This window comes from Monodon monoceros, unplaced genomic scaffold, assembly GCF_005190385.1.
Source record: "Monodon monoceros isolate NGI ecotype Baffin Bay Population unplaced genomic scaffold, NGI_Narwhal_1 Super_Scaffold_2, whole genome shotgun sequence".
Lineage (NCBI taxonomy): Eukaryota > Metazoa > Chordata > Mammalia > Artiodactyla > Monodontidae > Monodon > Monodon monoceros.
In genome coordinates this window covers 29,797,662-29,819,891 of record NW_021703776.1, presented here as the reverse complement: position 1 = coordinate 29,819,891, position 22,230 = coordinate 29,797,662, and the positions used below count along the sequence as shown (strand labels likewise).

Below are 22,230 nucleotides of genomic sequence, written 5' to 3'. Positions count from 1 at the left end.
GTGGGGTCTTTAGTTGTGGCACGTGGACTCTTTTTTTGGTTGTTGTTGTTGCGGTACGTGGGCCTCTCACTGCTGTGGCCTCTCCTGTTGCAGAGCACAGGCTCCGGACACGCAGGCTCAGCGGCCATGGCTCACGGGCCCAGCCGCTCCGTGGCATGTGGGATCTTCCCGGACCGGGGCACGAACCCGTGGTCCCCTGCATCGGCAGGCAGACTCTCAACCGCTGCGCCACCAGGGAAGTCCATCATGTGGACTCTTAGTTGTGGCATGTGGGCTTCTTAGTTATGGCATGCAGACTTCTTAGTTGTGGCATGGGAACTCTTAGTTGTGGCATGCATGTGGGATCTAGTTCCCTGACCAGGGATTGAACCCAAGCCCCATGCATTGGGAGCACAGAGTCTTACCCACTGCACCACCAGGGAAGTCCCCTGCCTATGTTTTTTTCTATTAAGATTTTTGCCTTCAGGTCTTAAGTTTAAGTCTTTAATCCATTTAAAATTTTTAAAAATTAATTAATTTTTAGCTGTGTTGAGTCTTCGTTGCTGCATGCGGGCTTTCATGGGCTTCTCATTTCTCACTGAAGTGGCCTCTCTTATTGTGGAGCACGGGCTGTAGGCGTACGGGTTTCAGTAGTTGTGGCAAGCGGGCTTAGTAGTTGTGGCTCGCAGGTTCTAGAGCACAGGCTCAGTAGTTGTGCACAGGCTTTGTTGCTCTGTGGCATGTGGGATCTTCCTGGAACAGGGATTGAACCTGTGTCCCATGTATTGGAAGCCGGTTTTTTTTTGTTGTTGCGGTATGCGGACTTGTCACTGCTGTGGCCTCTCCCGTTGCGGAGAACAGGCTCCGAACGCGCAGGTTCAGCAGCCATGGCTGACGGGCCCGGCCGCTCCGTGGCATGTGGAATCTTCCCGGACCGGGGCATGTACCCGTGTCCCCTGCATCGGCAGGTGGACTCTCAACCACTGCGCCACCAGGGAAGCCCGGCAGGCAGATTCTTAACCACTGTATCACCAGGGAAGTCCGTGAATTTATTTTTGTGCATGGTGTGAGAGAGTAGTCCAGTTTGATTCTTTTGCATGTAGCTGTCCAGTTTTCCCAACACTGTTTATTGAAGAGGCTGTCTTTTCCTCATTGTATATTCTTGCCTCCTTTATTATAGATTAATTGCCCATATAAGTGTGTGGTTTCATTCCTGGGCTCTCTCTTCTGTTCCATTGATCTATGTGTCTGTTTTTGTGCCAGTACCATATTGTTTTGGTTACTGTAGCTTTATAATATGTTTGGAATCAGGGACAATGATACCTACAGCTTTGTTGTTCTTTCTCAAGATTGTTTTGACGATTCAGGGTCTTTTGTGTTTCCATACAAATTTTAGAATTTTTTGTTCTAGTTCTGTGAAAAATGCCATTGGTATTGTGATAGGTATTGCATTGAATCTGTAGATTACCTTCGGTAGTATGATCATTTTAACAATATTAATTCTTTTTTTTAAAATTTATTTTATTTATTATTTTGGGCTGCATTGGGTCTTCGTTGCTGTGCACGGGCTTTTTCTCTGGTTGCAGTGAGCGGGGGCTATTCTTCATTGCAGTGTACAGGCTTCTCATTGCGGTGGCTTCTCTTTGTTGTGGAGCATGGGCTTTAGGTGTGCGGGCTTCAGTAGTTGTGGCACTCAGGCTCAGTAATTGTGGCTCGTGGGCTCTGGAGTTGCAGGCTCAGTAGTTGTGGCACACGGGCTTAGTTGCTCCACGGCATGTGGGATCTTCCTGGTCCAGGGATCAAACCCGTGTCCCCTGCATTGGCAGGTGGATTCTTAACCATTGTGCCACCAGGGAAGTCCCAACAGTATTAATTCTTCCAATCCAAGAACATCTGTTTGTGTCATCTTCAATTTCGTATAATTTTCTGAGTTCAGTATTTTACCTCCTTAGATTTATTCCTAGGTATTTTATCCTTTTTGATGTGATTGTGAATGGGATTATTTCCTTAATTTCCCTTTCTGATAGCTTGTTGTTAGTGCATAGAAATGCAACAGATTTCTGTATATTTACTTAGTATCTTGCAATTTTACCAAATTCATTGAGGAGCTCTAGTATTTTTCTGCTGGCATCTTTAGGATTTACTATGTATAATATCATGTCATCTGCAAACAGTGACAGTTTTACTTCTTCCTTTCCAATTTGGATTCCTTTTATTTTCTTCTTCTTCTCTGACTGCTGTGGCTAGGACTTCCAAAACTATGTTGAATAAACTATAGTGAATAAAAGTGGTAAGAGTGGGCATCCTTGTCTTGTTCCTGATATTAGAGGAAGTGGTTTCAGCTTTTAACTGTTGAATATTATGCTAGCTGTGGGCTTGTTGTATATGGCTTTTATTATGTTGAGGTATGCTCCCTCTGTAACCATATACCCACTTTGTTGAGAGTTTTTATCATGAATGAATGTTGAATTTTTTCAGAACCTTTTTCTGCATCTGTAGAGATGATCATATGGATTTTATTCTTCAGTTTGTTAATGTGGTGTATCATTGATTTATGGATATTGAACCATCCTCGCATCCCTGGGATAAGTCCCACTTGAACCTGGTGTATGATCCCTTTTGATCATTGTTTATCATATTGTTGAATTCGGTTTGCTCATACTTCATTGAGGATTTTTGCATCTATGTCATCAGTGATATTGGCCTGTCATTTTCTTTTTTGGTGTGATCTTTGTCTGATTTTGGTATCAGGGCAATGCTGGCCTCATAGAATGAGTTCAGAAGTGTTCCTTCCTCTGCAATTTTTTGGAATAGTTTTGGAAGGATAGGTGTTAACTCTTCTCTAAGTGTTTGGTAGAATTTACTTGTGAAGCCATCTGGTCCTGGACTTTTGTTTGTTGGGAGTTTTTTTTTGTTTTTGCGGTACGTGGGCCTCTCACTGCCGTGGCCTCTCCTGTTGTGAAGCACAGGCTCCGGACGCGCAGGCTCAGTGGCCATGGCTCACGGGCCCAGCCGCTCCGCGGCACGTGGGATCCTCCCGAATCAGGGCACGAACCCTTGTCCCCTGCAACGGCAGGCGGACTCTCAACCACTGCGCCACCAGGGAAGCCCTGTTGGGAGTTTTTAAATTACTGATTCAGTTTCATTACTGGCATTTCATCTGTTTGTATTTTGTTTCTTCCTGGTTCAGTGTTTGGGGAGTGTACATTTAGGAATTTTTCCATTTTTTTTCTTGGTCATCCATTTTACTGGCATATAGTTGTTCATAGTAATCTATTATGATCCTTTGTATTTCTGTGGTGCCAGTTGTAAGACGCCATTTTGACTTACAGGTTTTTGTGTATATATTCCTTTGCTGAGGCTTTCTAATTTTTCATTAGTTTCAGACATGTTTGTAAGTGATCATTCAATGATTCATATGTTGACTGTTTTAAAATCTTTGTCAGATAATTCTAATTTCTGTCAGTCTCAGTGTTGGTATCTATTTATTGTCTCTTTTCATTCAGTCTGACATCTTCCTGCTTATTTATTTATTTATTTGCCATGCTGTGCGGCTTGCGGGATCTTAGTTCCCCGACCAGGGATCGAACCCAGGCCCCTGGAACTGAAAGCGCCAAGTCCTAACCACTGGACCGCCAGGGAATTCCCTCTTCCTGCTTCTTAAAATGACAAATGATTTTTTCTTTTTTACTGAAACCAGGAAATTTTGAGTTTTATGTTATGCAACTCTGAATCTCATTTAAACATTCTATTTTAACTGGCCTTTTTGACACTGTTAACTCAGAGGAAGAGGGGTGCCACCCTGTTATGTCTGGGCAGAACTGAAGTCCAGGTTCCTCACTCAGCCTCCACTGTTACATAGGGTGTGGGAGAGGGCTCTTTGCTGTTGGACAGTATGGTCTGAATGTTTGTGTCCCCCCCCCCCACAAATTCATATGCTGAAATCCTTATGCCTGATGCAGTTGTTTTAGGAGGTGGAGCCTTTGGGAGTTGATTAGGCCATGAGGGCAGAGACCTCATGAGATTAATGCCCTTAGTAAAGAGACCTCAGAGAGCTCCCTTGCCCCTTCTGCCTTGTGAGGACACAGTGACAAGTCTGAGATCCAGAAGAGGACCCTCATTTGACCTTGCCAGCACCCTGATCTTGGACTTCCAGCCTTGAGAACTGTGAGAAATAAATTTATGTTGTTCATAAGCTATCCAGTCTGTGGTGTTTTGTTTAGCAGCCTTAACAGACTAAGACAGTGGGTGTGGAATTTCTGACTCCCCTTGTGATTTCCACTGCCACTGGTTGGGGGGTAGTCTCATTACTGTCAAGTGATGGTAAAAGTCCTGATTCTCCACTACTCCTTCTCTGATACCACTGTAAGAACCCTTAGCATATTCACCATTGTTATTTAAAAATCCCCAGTCTGATCCTTCCAAAATCTCTGCCATATCTGAATCTGGTTCTGATGCTTCGTTTGTTTCTTCAGACGATATATTTTGCCTTTTAGCATGCTTTGTAATTCTTTTCGTTGGAAGCTGGACATGATGTATTTGGTTAAAAGACTGAGGTAGATAGACCTTTAATGTGAGCTTTATCTGGCTAGACATTAGGCTGTGTTTACTTCTTGTTATAGCTGTGTTGTCAGAGACTAAAATTTCCTCTCCTGTCCTAGTTTTTGTCTTGCCTGTTGTCTTTGGGTTTTCCTGGAGACTCCTCAGATAGTAAAACAGTTTCCCTTGAGTGTGATTTTTTTTTTTAAGGAGAATAAAGATTTGGGGCATATTTCAAAAATGGTTACTTTTCCCCTTACCCTGCTGGAAACAGGAGGGGATTTTTCTCTGATCCTAACAGTGAGAATATGGTAGGGCTCATGGAACTGAAACTCATGAAAGCATAAGGACCCTCCTGCAGTAGCCCCCTCAGAGTTTTTGATTCTCGAGTTAGTATACACTGAGCACTCTTGTCAATTATAAAGTTTTCCTGTTGGTCCTGGTTCTTACTTTGGGCTTCTATTCTATTAAGCTGTGAGTGAGTCTCTGTATCTGTCTGTCCGTCTCTCCAGTGTTCAAGGCAGCAGTTTGACCTGTGACCTCAATCCTCTGACTAGTCTAAGAGGAGTTGTTGATTTTTCATTTTGTTCAGGTTTTTTCTTGTTGTGAGGACGGAAGTGACGACTTCCAGGCTCTTTACATATAGGACCAGAAATCAGAATTCTTCTTTGGATTTATTTTGGTCATTGTCTTCTGCTTTCTTGGGTGGAAACATGGATTATTGATTTTAAGCCTGCCTTTTCTCAGCTCAGCATTTAATGCTGTAAATTTCCTTCAAAGCACTAAATTAGACGTGTTCCACAAATTTTGATGTTGTGTTTCTATTATCAATCAGTTGAAATATTTTCTAATTTCCTTTGTAATTTTTTTGGCCATGGATTATTTAGAAGTCCAATATTCAATTTCCCAATATTGGATTTTTTTCTAGATATCTTATTGTTCCTGATTTCTAATTTAATTCCAATGTGGTCAAAGGAACATACTCTGTAAGTTTTCAGATTTTTGAAATTTATTGAGTCTTGTGTAATGGACCTATGTATGATCTGTCTTGGTGACTTTTTTTTTTTGCGGTACGCGGGCCTCTCACCGCTGTGGCCTCTCCCGTTGCGGAGCACGGGCTTCGGACACGCAGGCTCAGCGGCCATGGCTCACGGGCCCAGCCGCTCCGCGGCATGCGGGATCTTCCCGGACCGGGGCATGAACCCGTGTCCCCTGCATGTGCAGGCGGACTCTCAACCACTGCACCACCAGGGAAGCCCATTGGTGACTATTTTTAGTGCACTTTCAAACCTGTATTCTGTAGTTGTTGGGTATAGTGTTCTATAAACCATTAGGTCAGGGTGGCTGATGCTTCATTTAGATCTTCTGAATTCTTACAGATTTTTAAAATTATTCTGTCATTCTCTGATAGAGGATATAATAAACTTTAGTTATGATTGAGGATTTGTCTGTTTTCTTTTTTAGTTCTGTCAGGTTTGCTTCATGGGTTTTGAACCTCTCATTAGGAACATTCACTTGATATGTTTTTTGATACATTTTTATTATAATGAAATCTCTTTATCACCAGTAATGTTCATTATCTTGAAGTCTTTTATCTGTATGTAATATAGCCACCTTTCAGCTTTCTCATATTAGTGTTTATATGGCCTCTTTTTCCATTCTTTTACTCCAAGACAGTGATACAGTTGTGCCTTGTTTTTTTACCCTATAGACTCTTCAGATAGGATCTGAGACTTCTGCAGTTCTTTTAGCTGTGATGGTCTGTTGTTTTACAGGAGCCCTGTTGATATAGTGGCTTTTAATTGGGAAATTTAGTCCTTTAATATAATTTTTCATGTGGTTGGGTGTTAATCTACTATCTCTGTATGTTTTTTTTTTCCTTAACTGCTCCCTTTTTCCCTCATTTCTTGCCTTTTTTTGGATTATTTGAATTTTAATAATATTACATTGATTTCTCTGTTCCCATTTCTAGGGAGACAGTTCTTCAAAAGTGTTTCACATTTCTTCATATCTTGTGAGCATGGCATTGGCTGCCCTTTGTTCCTGACCATCTTTTCAAGGATGTTTGTAGAGTGAATAACCTTGGAAGATTCAGTGCTTCCCTCTAGAGCAAGGGGATGGCATCCTTACTTCCTATTCTAAAGGATTTAGATTCCCTAAGGTCAGATTTCCTTTCCTGTAATGCAGTCCCACTGTGTGTCTGGGTGTCATCTATCCTTCTTCACATTGCCCTGTGGAAATTGGGGCTCAGGAAACAGGCATCAAAATGCTGATACTCTGCTGCTACTACTGCAAGTAATAAACTTTGTCTCACCCCAGAGAGTTTTGTCTTTACTATCTCTCATGATACCGTGGCAGGCTGACTAGCTAACTAGGAAGTAGGGTGAAATCTCAGACCGCTTACAGTCTTGACATCCTTTACTCCCTCCTCTTCCTTTGTGCTATTGCTTCATTGATAGTCCATCTTGTTACCTTGCAGATTCCACAATTCACAATTAGAATTTTTGATTTAAATAGTCTTATGTTTTTAAATAGTTAAAAAGAGAAAAGAGAGAAATACATATTTTACATGTAACCACTTATTTACCATTTTTGTACTTCCTGCCTTTCTGAAGATTGTGGTTACAATGTGCCATCATGACCCTTTATCCTGAAGAACTTTTTACAGCATTTCTTTAGTGAAGGTATTTTGGCAGTGCAGTCTCTAAGTTCTTGTTCTTACAGAAATGTCTTTATAAAGCATTTTTGAAGTGTGTTTGGCAGCATATAGAATTCTGGCTTAGTTTCTTTTTCAGCACCTTAAATATGTCATTACATTGTCTTTTGGCCAAAATTTCATGTGTCTGATGAGAAGTTAGTCTTCATTTATCATCCTTTCCCTGTATGTATTTTGTCATTTTTCTTTTGTTTTTTGTTTGTATGTTTTGGTTTGGTTTTTTAAATAATTTTTTCTTATCGTGCTCTGAATTCACAGCATTTTAAAAAAATTTATTTTTAATTTTATTTATTTTTGGGTGTGTTAGGTCTTCGTTGCTGTGTGCGGGCTTTCTCTAGTTGCGGCGAATGGGGGCTACTCTTTGTTGCGGTGCGTGGGCTTCTCATTGTGGTGGCTTCTCGTTGCAGAGCACGTGCTCTAGGTGCATGGGCTTCAGTAGTTATGGCACGCGGGCTCAGTAGTTGGGGCACACGGGCTTAGTTGCTCCGTGGCATGTGGGATCTTCCTGGACCAGGGATCGAACCCATGTCCTCAGCATTGGCAGGCAGATTCTTAACCACTGCGCCAGCAGGGAAGTCCCTGTTTGTTTTTATTCAGTTGGGATGTTTTTGAGATTTGGGGCTCTGATATCTTTCACTAATTGGGGGAAGATTTTGGTCATCATTTCATCAGGTAATTTCCTGTTCTATTATGTTTCCTTTCCTCTATGACTCCACATTAACCTGTGTTATACCATTTGATATTTCCCCTCAGGTCTCTGAGGCTCTGATAATTTTTCTTCATTCTCTTTTTTTGGCCACGCTGCACAGGTTGCTGGATCATAGTTCCCTGATCAGGGATTGAACTGGGCCCTTGGCAGTGAAAATGCAGAGTCCTAACCACTGGACTGCCAGTAAATTCCCATTTTTCTTCATTCTTTTTCTCTTCCTTCTTCAGATTTAATAAGTTCTGTCTTCAACTCCAATGACTCCTTGATGTCTCCTTTCCGCTGTTAAGCCCACTTAGTGAATTTTTCGTTTCAGGTTTAGAATTTTCATTTGGCATTCTTTTTTTTTTTTTTTTTTTTTTTTTTTTGCGGTACGCAGGCCTCTCACTGCTGTGGCCTCTCCCGTTGTGGAGCACAGGCTCCGGACGCGCAGGCTCAGTGGCCATGGCTCACGGGCCCAGCCGCTCCGCGGCATGTGGGATGTTCCCGGACCAGGGCACGACTCCGCATCCCCTGCATTGACAGGCGGACTCTCAACCACTGCGCCACCAGGGAAGCCCTGGCAGTTTTTTTATAGTAACTATTTCCTTGCTGAAATTACAAATTTGTCCATTCATTATGCATACATCATCTTTTAAATTCTTGAACGTGTTTATAATAGGTGCTTTGGAGTGCTTGTCTGCTGATTGCATCATCTTAATCATCTCAGTGTTGGTTTCTGTTGACTACTTTTTCTTTGAGTATGGGCACATTTTCTTGTTTCTTTTTATGTCTATGAATTTTGATTGGATAGTGAACATTATGAAGAATGCATTGTGAAGAATTCATTGTAAAGACTGTGGATTTTTTTATATTCTTCTGAAGAGTCGGTTCTGTTCTAGAAGGCAGTTAACTTTGGCTGGATTCAGCCTTTCACACTCAGGCACCATTGTGGTGGGCTGCAGCTGAAATTTCCGCCCAGCCTTTAGTTGCTGGGGTTTTCTTGGTTTGTTTCTGCCAGAACTCTGTTGTCTTCTCCTGGGGTTGCGTAATTTAGTGGTGAGCCATGTTTTGTGGCTGATTTTGTCTCTAAATTTGGGGGCTTATGTCCTCTGCAGCCTTTTTTCCTACGATTCCCCTTGTAACTTTCTGATGAGTCTGCCAGACTGAACTCTGATATTTGCCATCTCAAGCAAGTAAATGTGCTTTTCCTTGCAACTCCCACAGGCAAAAAGCTGTAAATTTGCAAATCTCACTCACTGCACTTTTTCAACAGTAAGCTTCCCTATAGTTTCTACTTGCTTTTGGTTCTTCTCCAGAGATTTCGGATATTGGGTTTAAATAATATTTTCTCAGATTTCATAATTGGACAGGAGAGTTAATCTCTGCTATTCGTCCACTTCCTTTTTATAATAATCTTTGAAAACATTGCTTCTAAGCCCTAAAGTAGAACGATCGCAAGCTGAGTAATATAGATTTTATTCTGTAAGCAGGAAGTATCATCCAGAAATGCTTTACTTGTGTTTGAAAGTTGAGAAAAATTCTTTTTATTTTTTTTAAAGAATGGGCATACATAAATCTGAGAAGCTTTTATTTTAGAAATAAGTGCTTGAAAGAAGCAAATTACCAATCAATTATCACTACAAACTTTTTTGTATATAAGGTTCAGGTATATATTTTGACCACTTCTTTCTATTATAATTTTAGGACGCCTTCTTGAAAATCATTCGAAATGAGGGCATTAAATCCCTGTGGAGTGGCCTTCCTCCTACCTTGTAAGTTGAAATTTAATATTTTTCTTACTAAATGATGGTTGTTACTTTGCCTTATAATCAGCCTCGTTGGACAACATCATGCATTTTTAATGTTAGTGCTTTTTCATTTTCTAGAGTATTTTTTTGTGAATCTCACAGCTGTCCACATATTTGATGATTTGCTGGAAGGATTCACAGGACCTAAAGAAGGTGATAATGTCTGTGGTTTATTACAGCAAAAGAAACGAAGCAGAATCAGTAAGGGGAAAGGACACAACAGGAGTCGACCAGGCAAAGGCACCCTGAGCCCTCCCGTGTGACACTGCAGAGCGTGTGCTGCTTCTCCCAGCACTGAGCTGCAGCGGCACACGCAGTGTTTCTGTCTCATGCAGCCCTGGAGTCTGAGTCTAGGGCTTGTATTGCGGGCTGATGACAGAGGCACATTCTGTTTGTGACCGGCTGTGATTACCAAAACTCCAGCGCCCCAAAAAGCAAGAAGATGTTTACCAAAAGTCACATCATTTGCACAAACCAACCTAGACAAGCTGGTTTAGTGCTCCAGACATACAGAAAAACCTTGTTATAGGGAACATTCCAAAGGGCTAAATTCCTCGGGGGTGACCAAAGGTCAAGCAGGCAGATAGGTCCTCCTGAAGATACAGATTAGAGCAGCTAGGCCTGCTGTGTTCACTTTGGTGCACAAGCATAACTTTTTTTTTCATGTTCAGAAATTCAGAATTTAGTGTTCATTTGACTGTTTATTTTACTAAAATAATGAGAGGTATTGTGCTATGTATACTTTCCTTTTCCAGATAATTATAATTCTCTACTAACTAGCTATTATATGAATTAACATGACAAGCTAGTATGGCTGGGTGTAAAAATCCCATAATATCTTGACTTTCTCTGCCTCCTTTCTTTCTAATTTATCTTTTTATAGAGCACATTAGTCAGTTTTGAGGCATATATTCTAAACAGTGCCTGAGGTTATAAAGTTAGCGGTAGATCCAAGAGCAGCAGTCAGTCTTACTCCTACATTCTCATCGTCACACTTCACTGTAGGACATTAGGCATTTCCATGTGTGGTCTGTTAATGTCCTTGGTTAGGCCATAAACAGACTGGTTTTTTGTTGCATTAATATTTATGACATGACAGTACCTGCAACTTTGTGTTTAATTAATGACTCCCTCTTAATATTTTCATTTAAAAGAATAAGTCATTGGAATTTCCTCAAAACTCTAGTATATATTATTCCAGCGACGTTAACTGTAATTTATTTTCAGTTATAAGTAGGTATGGTATGTGGTCCACAGCTCAAAAGAATTTTACAATTGTGCTTGTACTTTTGACTTTAGTGATTTTCATGTTATCGTAATGTAGTTGGGAAGGAAGACCAGAAACAGAGTAAGTCAAGGAGATAGAGAAGTGTCCTCATTTGTCTTTTCCTATTTATGACCTAACTGGGTGCTCTGTAACTTAACTTCTCAACTACAATATAAACCTTTGGAGAGCACATACCTACTTTACACCTTTTTGTTGCCTAAGTTAAACACTAATAATTTTTTAAATTAAAAAAATTGATCTCATGGCTGATTTGTTGTGGTTTTCAGCTTATATAAAATAGAAGGATTTTATCTTATATTTAATAATAAGAATATGCTTAAGCCTTTGACAATGTTGTACAAATCTTTTTGTGTTTCTAACAGAGTGATGGCAGTTCCTGCCACAGTTATTTATTTTACCTGCTATGATCAATTAACTGCTCTTCTGAGATCTAAATTAGGAGAAAGTGAAAGCCACATACCAATTGTTGCTGGAATTGTGGCTAGACGTAAGTAATAAACTACTGTATTTTCATTCTGATTTCTGCTTAACGCTTGTTTTAGAATTTTGATATTCATAGAGAATTTGTTTAAAATACAGAGTATTGGTAAAGATATATTTTGCATTGTAGTTTGTACTGATTTGTTAATATCTATACTCTAGAAGTCATATTGTATGGTGGTTGCTATCAGAATGAGATGGGATCAACCTATCCCTGTCAAACCTTGGACAGAGATTTGAGATTTTAGACTTTAGATTCTAGATTTTAGGATGATAACAGATAGCTGTCAAATTAATGCCAACGTCTTTAATCATTTTCCTTATAGACTTTGAGATTCAGAGTTTAATCATAAGGAAATTTGCCTCTGCACAGAAGGACATTTTTCTCTGTGCAGTGGAAGTGAGGTTTGTAGTAGTCCTGGTTGATGTATAAGGGTTGTGGAACTGCTCTTGAAAGAGTTGAAACCAGAAAGAGTAAGGTATGTGAAATAGCTTTATCAAGGAAAAAAATCTGAGCCAGTATGGTTGGTATCATAAGATATTTGATTTTAAGGTTTGCTTCATTTCAGAATAAAAGCTTAAAATAAAAAAATGCATGAAATATTAATTTTTGCATGTGTGTTTTCATAATGCATGGCTTTATTTTTGTTGTATTTGCTTGTTTGTACTAGTTGGTGCAGTAACTGTAATAAGTCCACTGGAATTGATTAGAACCAAGATGCAATCTAAGAAGTTTTCTTACAAGGAACTGCATCAATTTGTCAGCAAGAAAGTGTCTGAAGATGGTTGGATTTCCCTCTGGAGGGGCTGGGCTCCTACCGTTCTTAGAGATGTACCATTCTCAGGTAGGGTTTATCTGCAGGTTTGCCTTACATATCACTTTTAAATCAACTAAATTTTAAACCCTTTAAGGCTAAAGATAAGTTATCTTCTTTAGTGACCACACACTCCTAGTTCAGTGTTGGGCTCTCAGATCTTGGTAAGTATTTATTGAATGAACAGTTTCTAATTCAAGCCTGGCTTTCTTTTCTCTTTGTGTTTATGTTTAATTTCTTTTTAAACATTAATTGGTGTGTATTCATAGTTAGATAATGCAAAGTACCTTTAAAATTAAGTCATAATTAGTAAGATAAGTAAAGTACTACAAATCAAGATATTATAAACTACATTTAAGGGACTTCCCTGGTGGTGCAGTGGTTATGAATCCGCCTGCCAATTTAGGGGAAACGGGTTCGATCCCTGGTCCGGGAAGATCCCACATGCCGCGGAGCGACTGAGCCCGTGTGCCACAAGTACCGAGCCTGCGCTGTAGAGCCTGCAAGACAACTACTGAGCCCATGTGCCACAACTACTGAAGCCTGCGCACCGCAACAAGAGAAGCCACTGCAATGAGAAGCCTGCACACTACAACAAAGAGTAGCCCCCGCTCGCCACAACCAGAGAAGAGCATGTGTGCAGCAACGAAGACCCAATGTGGCAATAAATACATACATACATACATTTAAGACCACCTGTGAATTATATTGACTCCTACTTTTTTCAGTTATTAAAGATAAAAATCTCCCCCACTGAGTGTCCTGTAGGGACTGTTATAAATCAGATTTGAGATTGTTCTAATCATTGAATTATACAAAGGGAGAAAAATCATGATAAGAAGTGCAAAAATAACAAATAACTTGTAGAATGTGCATACTTCAGTAGTGTTGGGTTGGCCAAAAAGTTCTTTTGGGTCTTTGGTAACATGGGAAAATCCCGTGGCCAACCCAGTATTTCTCTCGTGAATCTCAGAGGTTTCCATTTAAAACCTGGAAGATTGCAGCAGTATTTACAATAGCCAGGACATGGAAGCAACCTATGTGTCCATCGACATATGAGTGGATAAAGAAGATGTGGCACATACATAGAATACGATGGAATATTATTCGGGCATAAAAAGGAGTGAAGTTGAGTTATTTGTAGTGAGGTGGATGGACCCAGAGTCTGTCATACAGAGTAAAGTAAGTCAGAAAGAGAAAAACAAATACTGTGTGCTAACACATATATATGGAATCTAAAACAAAAATGGTTCTGAAGAACCTAGGGGCAGGACAGGAATAAAGATGCAGAAGTAGAGAGTGGACTTGAGGACACATAGGGGGAAGGGTGAGCTGGGAAGAAGTGAGAGAGTGGCATGGACACATACACACTACCAAATGTAAAATAGATAGCTAGTGGAAAGCAGCTGCATAGCACAGGGAGATCAGCTCGGTGCTTTGTGACCACCTAGAGAGGTGGGATAGGGAGGGTGGGAGAGAGACGCAAGAGGGAGGGGTTATGGGGATGTATGTATACATATAGCTGATTCACTTTGTTATACAGCAGAAACTAACACACCACTGTAAAGCAATTATACTCCAATAAATATCTTAATAAAATATAAAACCTGGAAGAAATAATTATTGAGAACCCTTGTATTAACATTCCTTTCTTTTTCCCTTTGAGTTACTCCTTTTCTTGGGCTGTCATTCACATCTCTGCATCTTTCCCTTTCCATTAGTATTTTTCTTCAACGTTTTGTGTTCAGTTAATGCTTTTTAGAAACGTCATAGATTCCTAGACCAATACTTTCATAAAAAGTAATGGAGATATAAATTATGCAGTGCACTTATAAAATGGACACCTGTGAAGTCACCACTTCAATATATGAATTAGAATATTGAATTTTTAAAATCATGAAACCACATATGTCCACCTCCACTGTTATTACATCCTCAGTGGTAACCACTTACACTGAATTTTTATCGTTTATTTGATTTCTAAAAAGTAGTTTTACCATGTATGTATTACTGCTAAATAATGTTACTGACTTTTGCCTATTTTTGAGGTTTATAACTTATTTTACTCAAAAATGTAAGATTCCTTCTTGGTTTTCATGTGTAACTGTTTTGTTTTCACTCGTGTTTATGTCTGAGAAAACAAGTCAGCAGTGCTGTGAACATTTTTTTTTAACGTGTATAGGTGTAAGAATCTCTTCAGTTTTAGATTTGCTGGTTCATGTAAAGATACACATTTTAAATTTTATGTGGTAATATCGAACCCTTTTCTAAAGTGATTGTGCAGATCACAACCACCATCTTCCTGCTGCTTCATTTCAAACCCTCACCGGCACTTTTATTGCCAAAAGTTCTTAATTTTTGTTTACCTAGTAATATAAAATGGTATCTCACTTTAACTTATGTTTCCCTGATTATTAATGAGGTTGGACACTGTTTCATTGGCCATTTATTTATCCATAATTGATTAGGGATTACGGCTGAAATAAGTATTCATTTCCTCCTCGTATGGGTAGTTATCCAGGCATCATTTATTGAATAACCATACCTGCTGCCGGGATTTGTTGTGTCACCTGTCGTATCAAAGTTTCATATATGCATGGATGTGTTTCACTGGCCAATTTGTTTAACCCTGTGCTAACAGTACAGTACTTCTAAATTAAAGTGCGTAATAAAAAAATCTTCATGATACCTTTTTTTGTTTTTGCCGTAGGAATGTCCTTTTTCTTTATAACTCTTAAAGTCTTTTAGTAGAGATTTAAAATTTTCTTTATAAAGGTTACATATACAGCCTTTTTCTAACATTCATTTATAGGTACCACTCACCCACAACTTTCAGTGCCTATTTTAAAAGACCTATTTAAACAAAAGCTGTCTGAATCTTTGTGGCTGCTGCAGTGTTACCGTCAATTCTTGTCTGTTAGCTTATATTCAGCTACTTGTAAACTCTTATAGATTCTAATTTGCCTATCTTTTACGTTTTCTATGTAGACAATAATATGTAAATTGTAAACTACTTTATTTCTTCATTTTTTTTAATAGTTACAGCTTTTTTTCTATAAATACTGTGCTTCCTGTGCTGCCTGGTACAATTTTTTTTTTTTTTTTTTTTTTTGCCTGGTACAATTTTGAATAGCAGCGATAGTGTTGCATCCCTATCATTCTCCTCATTCTAAAGGGAATAGTTCTGTTGTTTCACCATTAATAATTTTTGCTACAAGTTCTTGACGCATATCCTTTATCAAGTTGGAGAATTTCCCTTTTATTCCTAGGTTTCTAAGAAATTTGTTTGGTTTAAATGGAAGTGTATTGAATTTTATAAAATGCTTTTCCATCATTTTTAGATGATCATACAACTCTGTTAATGTGGTATATGGCACGTAAGCGCTTATTATGTTTGCTGCCTTTGCATTCATCAGATAACTCAGTTCAGTCATAGCATGTGACCGTTTATGAGACAGTCTGGCTTCAGTTGCTGATTATTATTTTTTACTTTTTAGGATTTTTACATCAATGTTCATGAACGAGATGGAACTGTACTTTTCCCTTCCTCTCCTGTCCTTGTCAGGTTTTGAAATTAAAGTCCTACTTTTTACTGATGCATAGTTTTTTTGTTTATAAGAAGACGACTAGAATATTATTGAGAATTTTTTTTTTTTAAATCTCGCCTAGTATGTGTCTAAGCAGAAAGCAAGGTGTGTCAAGACTAGAATTCTCTTTCCTTTAACATACAGTATTCCTTAACTATTTAAAGTCCACATTTAATTTCTAAATATGTGTTCATCTCCTTCTCTGTTTTACAGCAATGTACTGGTATAACTATGAAGTTTTAAAGAAGTGGTTGTGTGCAAAATCTGGTTTATATGAACCGACGTTTATGATCAACTTTACTTCAGGGGCATTATCTGGTTCTGTAAGTTTATTCTTTTGTTGTTAATATTCCACAATAGTGATAATTGTCTTACTAAAATAGAACAAAATATTATGTAGCATTTCATGTCTATTGAGATAGTACTTTGGGGCTGCAGTGCTTTAAAATTTTTATAAGTACTTACTACCCTATTTTGAAGATAAATTACTAGCCATTAAATATTTTAAAATGCATTTTATATCTGTTTTTATTATATTACAAATACATTATATTTTTCTGAATCTTTTGGATTTGTTAGATTACAGTTGTGATAATGGTAAGAGTTTAAATAGTACTTTATTCTTTACAAGGTATTTGGCAATTTGGTCATTAAATGCCAGTAGATCTGGTTAGTTAATATTTTATAGAGTGTCATCTCATATGTATAATCGGATTGAGTAGAAGGAATTTCATCCTTTGCTGCTAATTCCTGTTTCTTTGGGAACATTTTGGCTGAGTACCTCTTAAAAGAATTTTAATAAAAGTTATAGTCAGAAGGGAGAAATCTCAAATGACCATTTTTGGGTAGTAGAGAGTTCACCTTTTGCCACCCCTCCACATAATGAAAAGTTGTGTAGTGGGCTTCCTTTATGCACATTCTCATCACCATGATCTTGGCCACAAAGAGCTTTCTTATACCCACATACTTAGAAAATGAATTTGTGATGACACAGAGTGATGTGCTGACATATTGGAACCAAATGAAAACAAGAGTGAAGGAGCATAGTGAGGTCATGGAGACCTGCAGAAAAATACTGGAGTAACTGTGTCAGAAAACCTAGGCTAAGGAAGCCCCTGAGATTGTGTTCAAAATTTAGACGTGAATATTCCCGGGTCTGAGATCTTATCAAATTAAGCCTAGTGGGGTATAAAACTGTTGAGGTAAAAGAGCAATTCTTTTTAGCAATTTAAGTAGTTAGAATACCAGCAAAATCTTTTATCTTTCTTATTTGTGAGGTGATTAAAAGTAACCTGACTTTATTTTATTTATATATTAATCCAGCACGAATGAAGAAAAAACAAGTACTATTTATATTTAGAGATTCATAACACTTGGAATTGTAGAACCAATTCTGTACTTAATGCTTTACATCTTAAAAAAAAATGGCTATATATCCTATAGCCATTGAATAATGGCTATAGGCTGTTGTCCCAGCTTTCCAGTAATATGAAGGAACGTTCTCTATTCTTCTGCTTCTGCCTAACATAGAAAATTTATTTTAAAAAATTTTAATGATTTAGAAAATACTGCTGCCTTTTGACTGTTATCAAATAACAGCAGAAAAAGCACATCAGTGGGACAATGTCCAGGCTTTCTGTCAGAAAACAAAATAGCCTACACCATATCATTCTACAAAGTGTCAGGCTCATACCACATTGTTGCTACCTTTGATACTCCCGTTGGCCCTCCCTATCCAGAGGTTCTGCATCTGCAGAGTCAACCAATTCGATTCCTGATTGTTGAATCCACGGATGCAGAACCGCAGATATGGAGGGCCGACTCTACTGCACCATTTTATATAAGGGATTTGAGCATCTGCAGATTTGGGTATCTGTAACCAATACCCCCGGATACTAAGTGACAACTGTATGTGTTAGATTGTGGAGATGGAGACACAATAATTGATTTTATCTTACCTGAGATCTTTGAAACTGATTTCAAGAACTTAAATCTTTTAACATTGACAGGTGAAATAAATACAATGATTTTAAAGGGTATTTTATGAGCATATTGGCCAAATGTGAGTTGGGAAGCAAAAAATAGAGACCAGGTTTTACTTTGTATGATTGTTGTATCAAATATTATGAGACATTCTTCAGGGAATTTATTATTTCAGAAAACCTTCACTGCTTAATTAGGGCATTATGAAAATAATTGTTAAATTGATTCATTTTGAGGTAAGTTTTTAAAAATGTGACTTGTGAGCTACATTTGATAAATATGTTGAAACCTGTAAAGAAAAGGTATATAGAACTAAAAGTACATTTTCTTTACTTAAATTTAATTTTTAATTATATTTATTTTAAAAACATTTGTTGGAAAATTTTAAATGCTTACTAGATACTTGAGAATTTCCACTTTAAAATATTATACCTTCATATGTAGTAAAGGAATAATGGAACACACAGGAGCATCAGAAAATGTGAATACTGGTTTCAGAGTCAAAGAGGTCTGGTTGGAATTCTGACTCTGCCACTGATAGTTGTGTGACCTCAGGAAAATAGGGGAACTTTTCTGAGACTCTTTACTTACTCCTGAATTTTGGGAGGAATATGTAAGACATATATCTGTTTTCTTTAAAAAGCTTCTTTTAAAATACCTGTGGTTTCATTTTATGTTTCAGTTTAGCTGTGATTTTTATTACTATCCTTATTAAGTAATGTGCTAATTAGAATATTAAAATACTTTAGGAAAAATAGATTTAAATCAGTTTTACTTTTTGTTAGTTTGCAGCTGTTGTAACTTTGCCATTTGATGTGGTAAAAACACAAAAGCAGACACAACTTTGGATATATGACAGTCGCAAAAGTAAGTGTAATGAATTTACTACATTTCTAAGATGCCATGAAAAATTTTTTCTTTCCGGATACTAAGTTAGGAATATCTAAAATAGGGAAAACAAGACTTTTTTTTCCTTTGTTACCTTACTCTTTATCTAACTCAAACTAATACACGGTCAGAATGGAATACCCAGAAAAAAATACTCTAAACCTAAACAAAAAATTTAAGAAATCTTAAAGACTATGTATTTTGCCTGCCATGAGTTAAGTCTCATACCTGCTATATAGAAGATTAAATTATGTAAGTAGTCTTTCAAATAAATGTAGGCAAACCAGGATGAAGGATAGGCAATTACTGGGAAACCTTTGTTCTTAGTGCATCTTGTTTCATTAGTATGCATACATATTTTGTTGTTGTTGTTGATTTTTTAGCTTCCCTTCTTTTGATGTGTTTTCTCTGCCTATTATCCCATCTACTTCTTTATAACCTATAATTTCTTCTAGAACAAAAGCGTACTGTTAGTTGCTTCTACTAGATCCAGTCTGTCGTTATTATAGAAAGTATAGCAAGCCCACTGGAAATGGGGCTTCGATTGTTTCTGCAACATACAATTGTTAGGATTTGATAACTTTGAATGGTCAGTAGATGAGTGTTTATTTTATTGTTGTCTGTGCTTGAAATATTTAATAATCACGGTGTTTCCTTACACTGTAAGAAGTTGCTTATCACCTGTAGGATTAGCTCTTTGATGTTGGATCTTTAGGCAGGAGATACTTTCGAGGTTCTGTTAGAGGTCTGCAGTAGCTTACCTCCAGTTGATGACTCTTTCTGTTCTTTCTCTTTTACATTAATTTCACCCTGCTATTAAAATAGAGACCAGTCTGGGACTTGAGTTCTATAAGATTAGAAATACCCAGCTACTTGGCCTCCTTTCTTTTACCAGTTGTTTCCAGAATTTAAATGAAATAATTTAAACATGAAGTATAAGTTACCAACTTGTAAAGTTTTTGTCATTGACTTTTTTTAGAAAGTTAAATTCCAGTCATAAATATTTTGTTCTTGGTTTTAAAATGTGTATGTAATTACTATATTTATACTTACACTATTTATATTGATAGTTTAGCTTCTTAAGTAAATCAACAAGACCTCATTTATCTTCATAGGCAGAGAATCTGATATTTTATATAAAAGAAATTTTGAGATAATGAGCCCCTCTTCATTAAGTGGCAAATTCTAAAAAGCTGTTTTTGAAAGCTATCTTTCTCTAATTTTTCCTTTTCCTAGGCATACTTAATAATACACACTTTAGTCTTTCTTCATGACAGAGTTGTCACCATTGTACACGTTGATTACTGTAGAGTTTCATAGTGCAGCTCTCAGAAGCTAGTGAGGATCACTGAGGAGTGTTTGCCCAACATTCAGTGGTCTGAGACCACGACTTTGAAATCTTCAGCTTCACAGTTTTCACATGGTAGTATGCCTACTTCTCGGCCGACTTTTTTCACCTGTTGCATCTAGTAGTCTGTGGGCTAAGCCAGATGTTTGTAATCGTTGTGTAAAATGAAGGTAAGCAAACTTTATGTATGAACAGCTTGTTCATGAGGTTTATGTTTGAACTTCAGTAACATCTGTTTTTGTTGTTTTCAAAAGATATATAAATTAGTTTTTACTGTGTTCCAGATATTTGAGTAATTGCAAATAAGTGAGATGTTACTGTTAGTTACAGGAAAAATCTTACCTTTGGAGGAGACAGTGCTGCTTTACTTTATTTCAAGACTGGTACATCTAGTATTCAGAAAGGTTTTAATAAAGCAGGACCTCACTAGAGAGGAATGAACTATTTTCCTCAAAACCTCTTTTTGGGGAAAAATTTTTTTTTTAAGGTATGCAATAAAAGTTCATGAAAAATGGTTATCAGGGCTTTACTTTGGCTTTGGGAACCCCATGAAGATTTCTGTACATCTTTAAAAGTTTTCATTATGAAAGACTGTTAAGATGTGGAAAAAAGTACAAAGGATATACATACCGCCAAGCTTAATTCAGAAGAAGTCTTCTGTATATTCCTCCTCGACTGCATCTGGTCCTATGTACCTTAAAACTTATTGCCTTTATGATTTTTTCTTTTTAATGAATCCAACTATTAAAAATAAGATTTAAAATAGCTCTTTAGGTAAACAGATCTGTTCTTACTATAGTGAAACGATATACCACAAAGGCCATAAACACTCTTTTATGTGTATTATCTGTATTAGAAATTAAGTGGTAATTTATAATAGCATCATTTCTTTAACACTTAGTTTCTATGCCTTTGCAAATGTCAACGTGGGCTATAATGAAGAACATTGTTGCTAAGAATGGATTTTCCGGATTATTTACAGGTAAAAGTATTTCCGTTATCAAATCATTGACTAAAATGATTACTTTTACCTTTAAATCTATCACCTTCCTAAATTACCTTTCAGTAGGAAATAACTGAAAATATTCCACATTTACTATCTCCTCCTAAATATCTTTGCTATAAAAGTTTAAAAATGTTAAATAACAGATTTACTATTGATATTTCTAGAGGGAGGTGAGGAGTGAGCAGTTTGGCTTCTTCTTTGACAACAGTTTATGGGACAGTATTTCATATATCAATCACTTCACTTACTTTGATAACAGAACGAAACCAAATAAGTTACATTTAAAAAAATAAGGTAAAATTTGTTGTGAATTTTTTCTATTCTCTTTCAGGCCTAATTCCTCGTTTAATTAAAATTGCTCCTGCTTGTGCTGTTATGATCAGTACATATGAATTTGGAAAGTCTTTTTTCCAGAAACAAAATGCTCGAAGACAGCAATACTAGAGATGCTATTTCAACCTGAAATAACAACCATGGCCAAATAATAAAATGGAGAATCTTAGACAAGAGCTTTTTTTCACCATTATCTTACAGTGGTTTTATATCTTTCTTATCTATAATTTAAATGAATAAAATTTCTACTTTGCATTTAAATCATAATCCTAATTTTTAAATAAATTTTTTATCCTAATTTTTGAGATTTTTGAAAAAGTCCAGAAATCATAACCATTGAGCATTCTTGTAAAGAAACGAAGAATTATTCTACACTGAAAGCAATAATCTCAGAGTTTGATACAAATCTTGGTTTAAGTTAATCCTATTGGGAGTGTGTCAGAGACAACAGAACATTTTGAATTGTGTGCTGAATGATGTACAGAGTCTTAAAAGAAAAATTCGCAAATCTTTTATACACATTTAAATCACAGACATAGATATTTAAGTATTTCAGCAAAGTAGATAATGGAAGGCAGTCTTCAGATAACATTATTCACATATACCACATATTACCTATTAGTTATTTTTTTTAATTCACATGCATTTGGTATTTTGTTTTTTTACCTTGTTACTGTTCTAAGGCCTCATGAATATTAGGATTTCTCTGATCAGAGGTGTATGGTTATTTTATCTTCATGAACCAAAAATATACTAATTTGTATGATATTGA

General features: G+C 37.2%; 1 protein-coding gene across 2 annotated transcripts in view; it reads left to right on the top strand.

Annotated features, from left to right (window-relative positions):
• The window catches only part of SLC25A40 (solute carrier family 25 member 40), an 85,417-nt gene extending 63,187 nt beyond the window's left edge, over positions 1–22,230 (top strand). For both annotated transcript variants that reach the window (XM_029233950.1, XM_029233949.1), the window contains 7 exons: positions 9,627–9,694; positions 11,381–11,505; positions 12,170–12,343; positions 16,114–16,223; positions 18,669–18,750; positions 21,021–21,101; positions 21,457–22,230. In XM_029233950.1, coding sequence (XP_029089783.1) covers positions 9,627–9,694; positions 11,381–11,505; positions 12,170–12,343; positions 16,114–16,223; positions 18,669–18,750; positions 21,021–21,101; positions 21,457–21,569 — 753 coding nt within the window. In that variant the 3' untranslated portion in view covers positions 21,570–22,230. The remainder of the gene's footprint in view (positions 1–9,626; positions 9,695–11,380; positions 11,506–12,169; positions 12,344–16,113; positions 16,224–18,668; positions 18,751–21,020; positions 21,102–21,456) is intronic.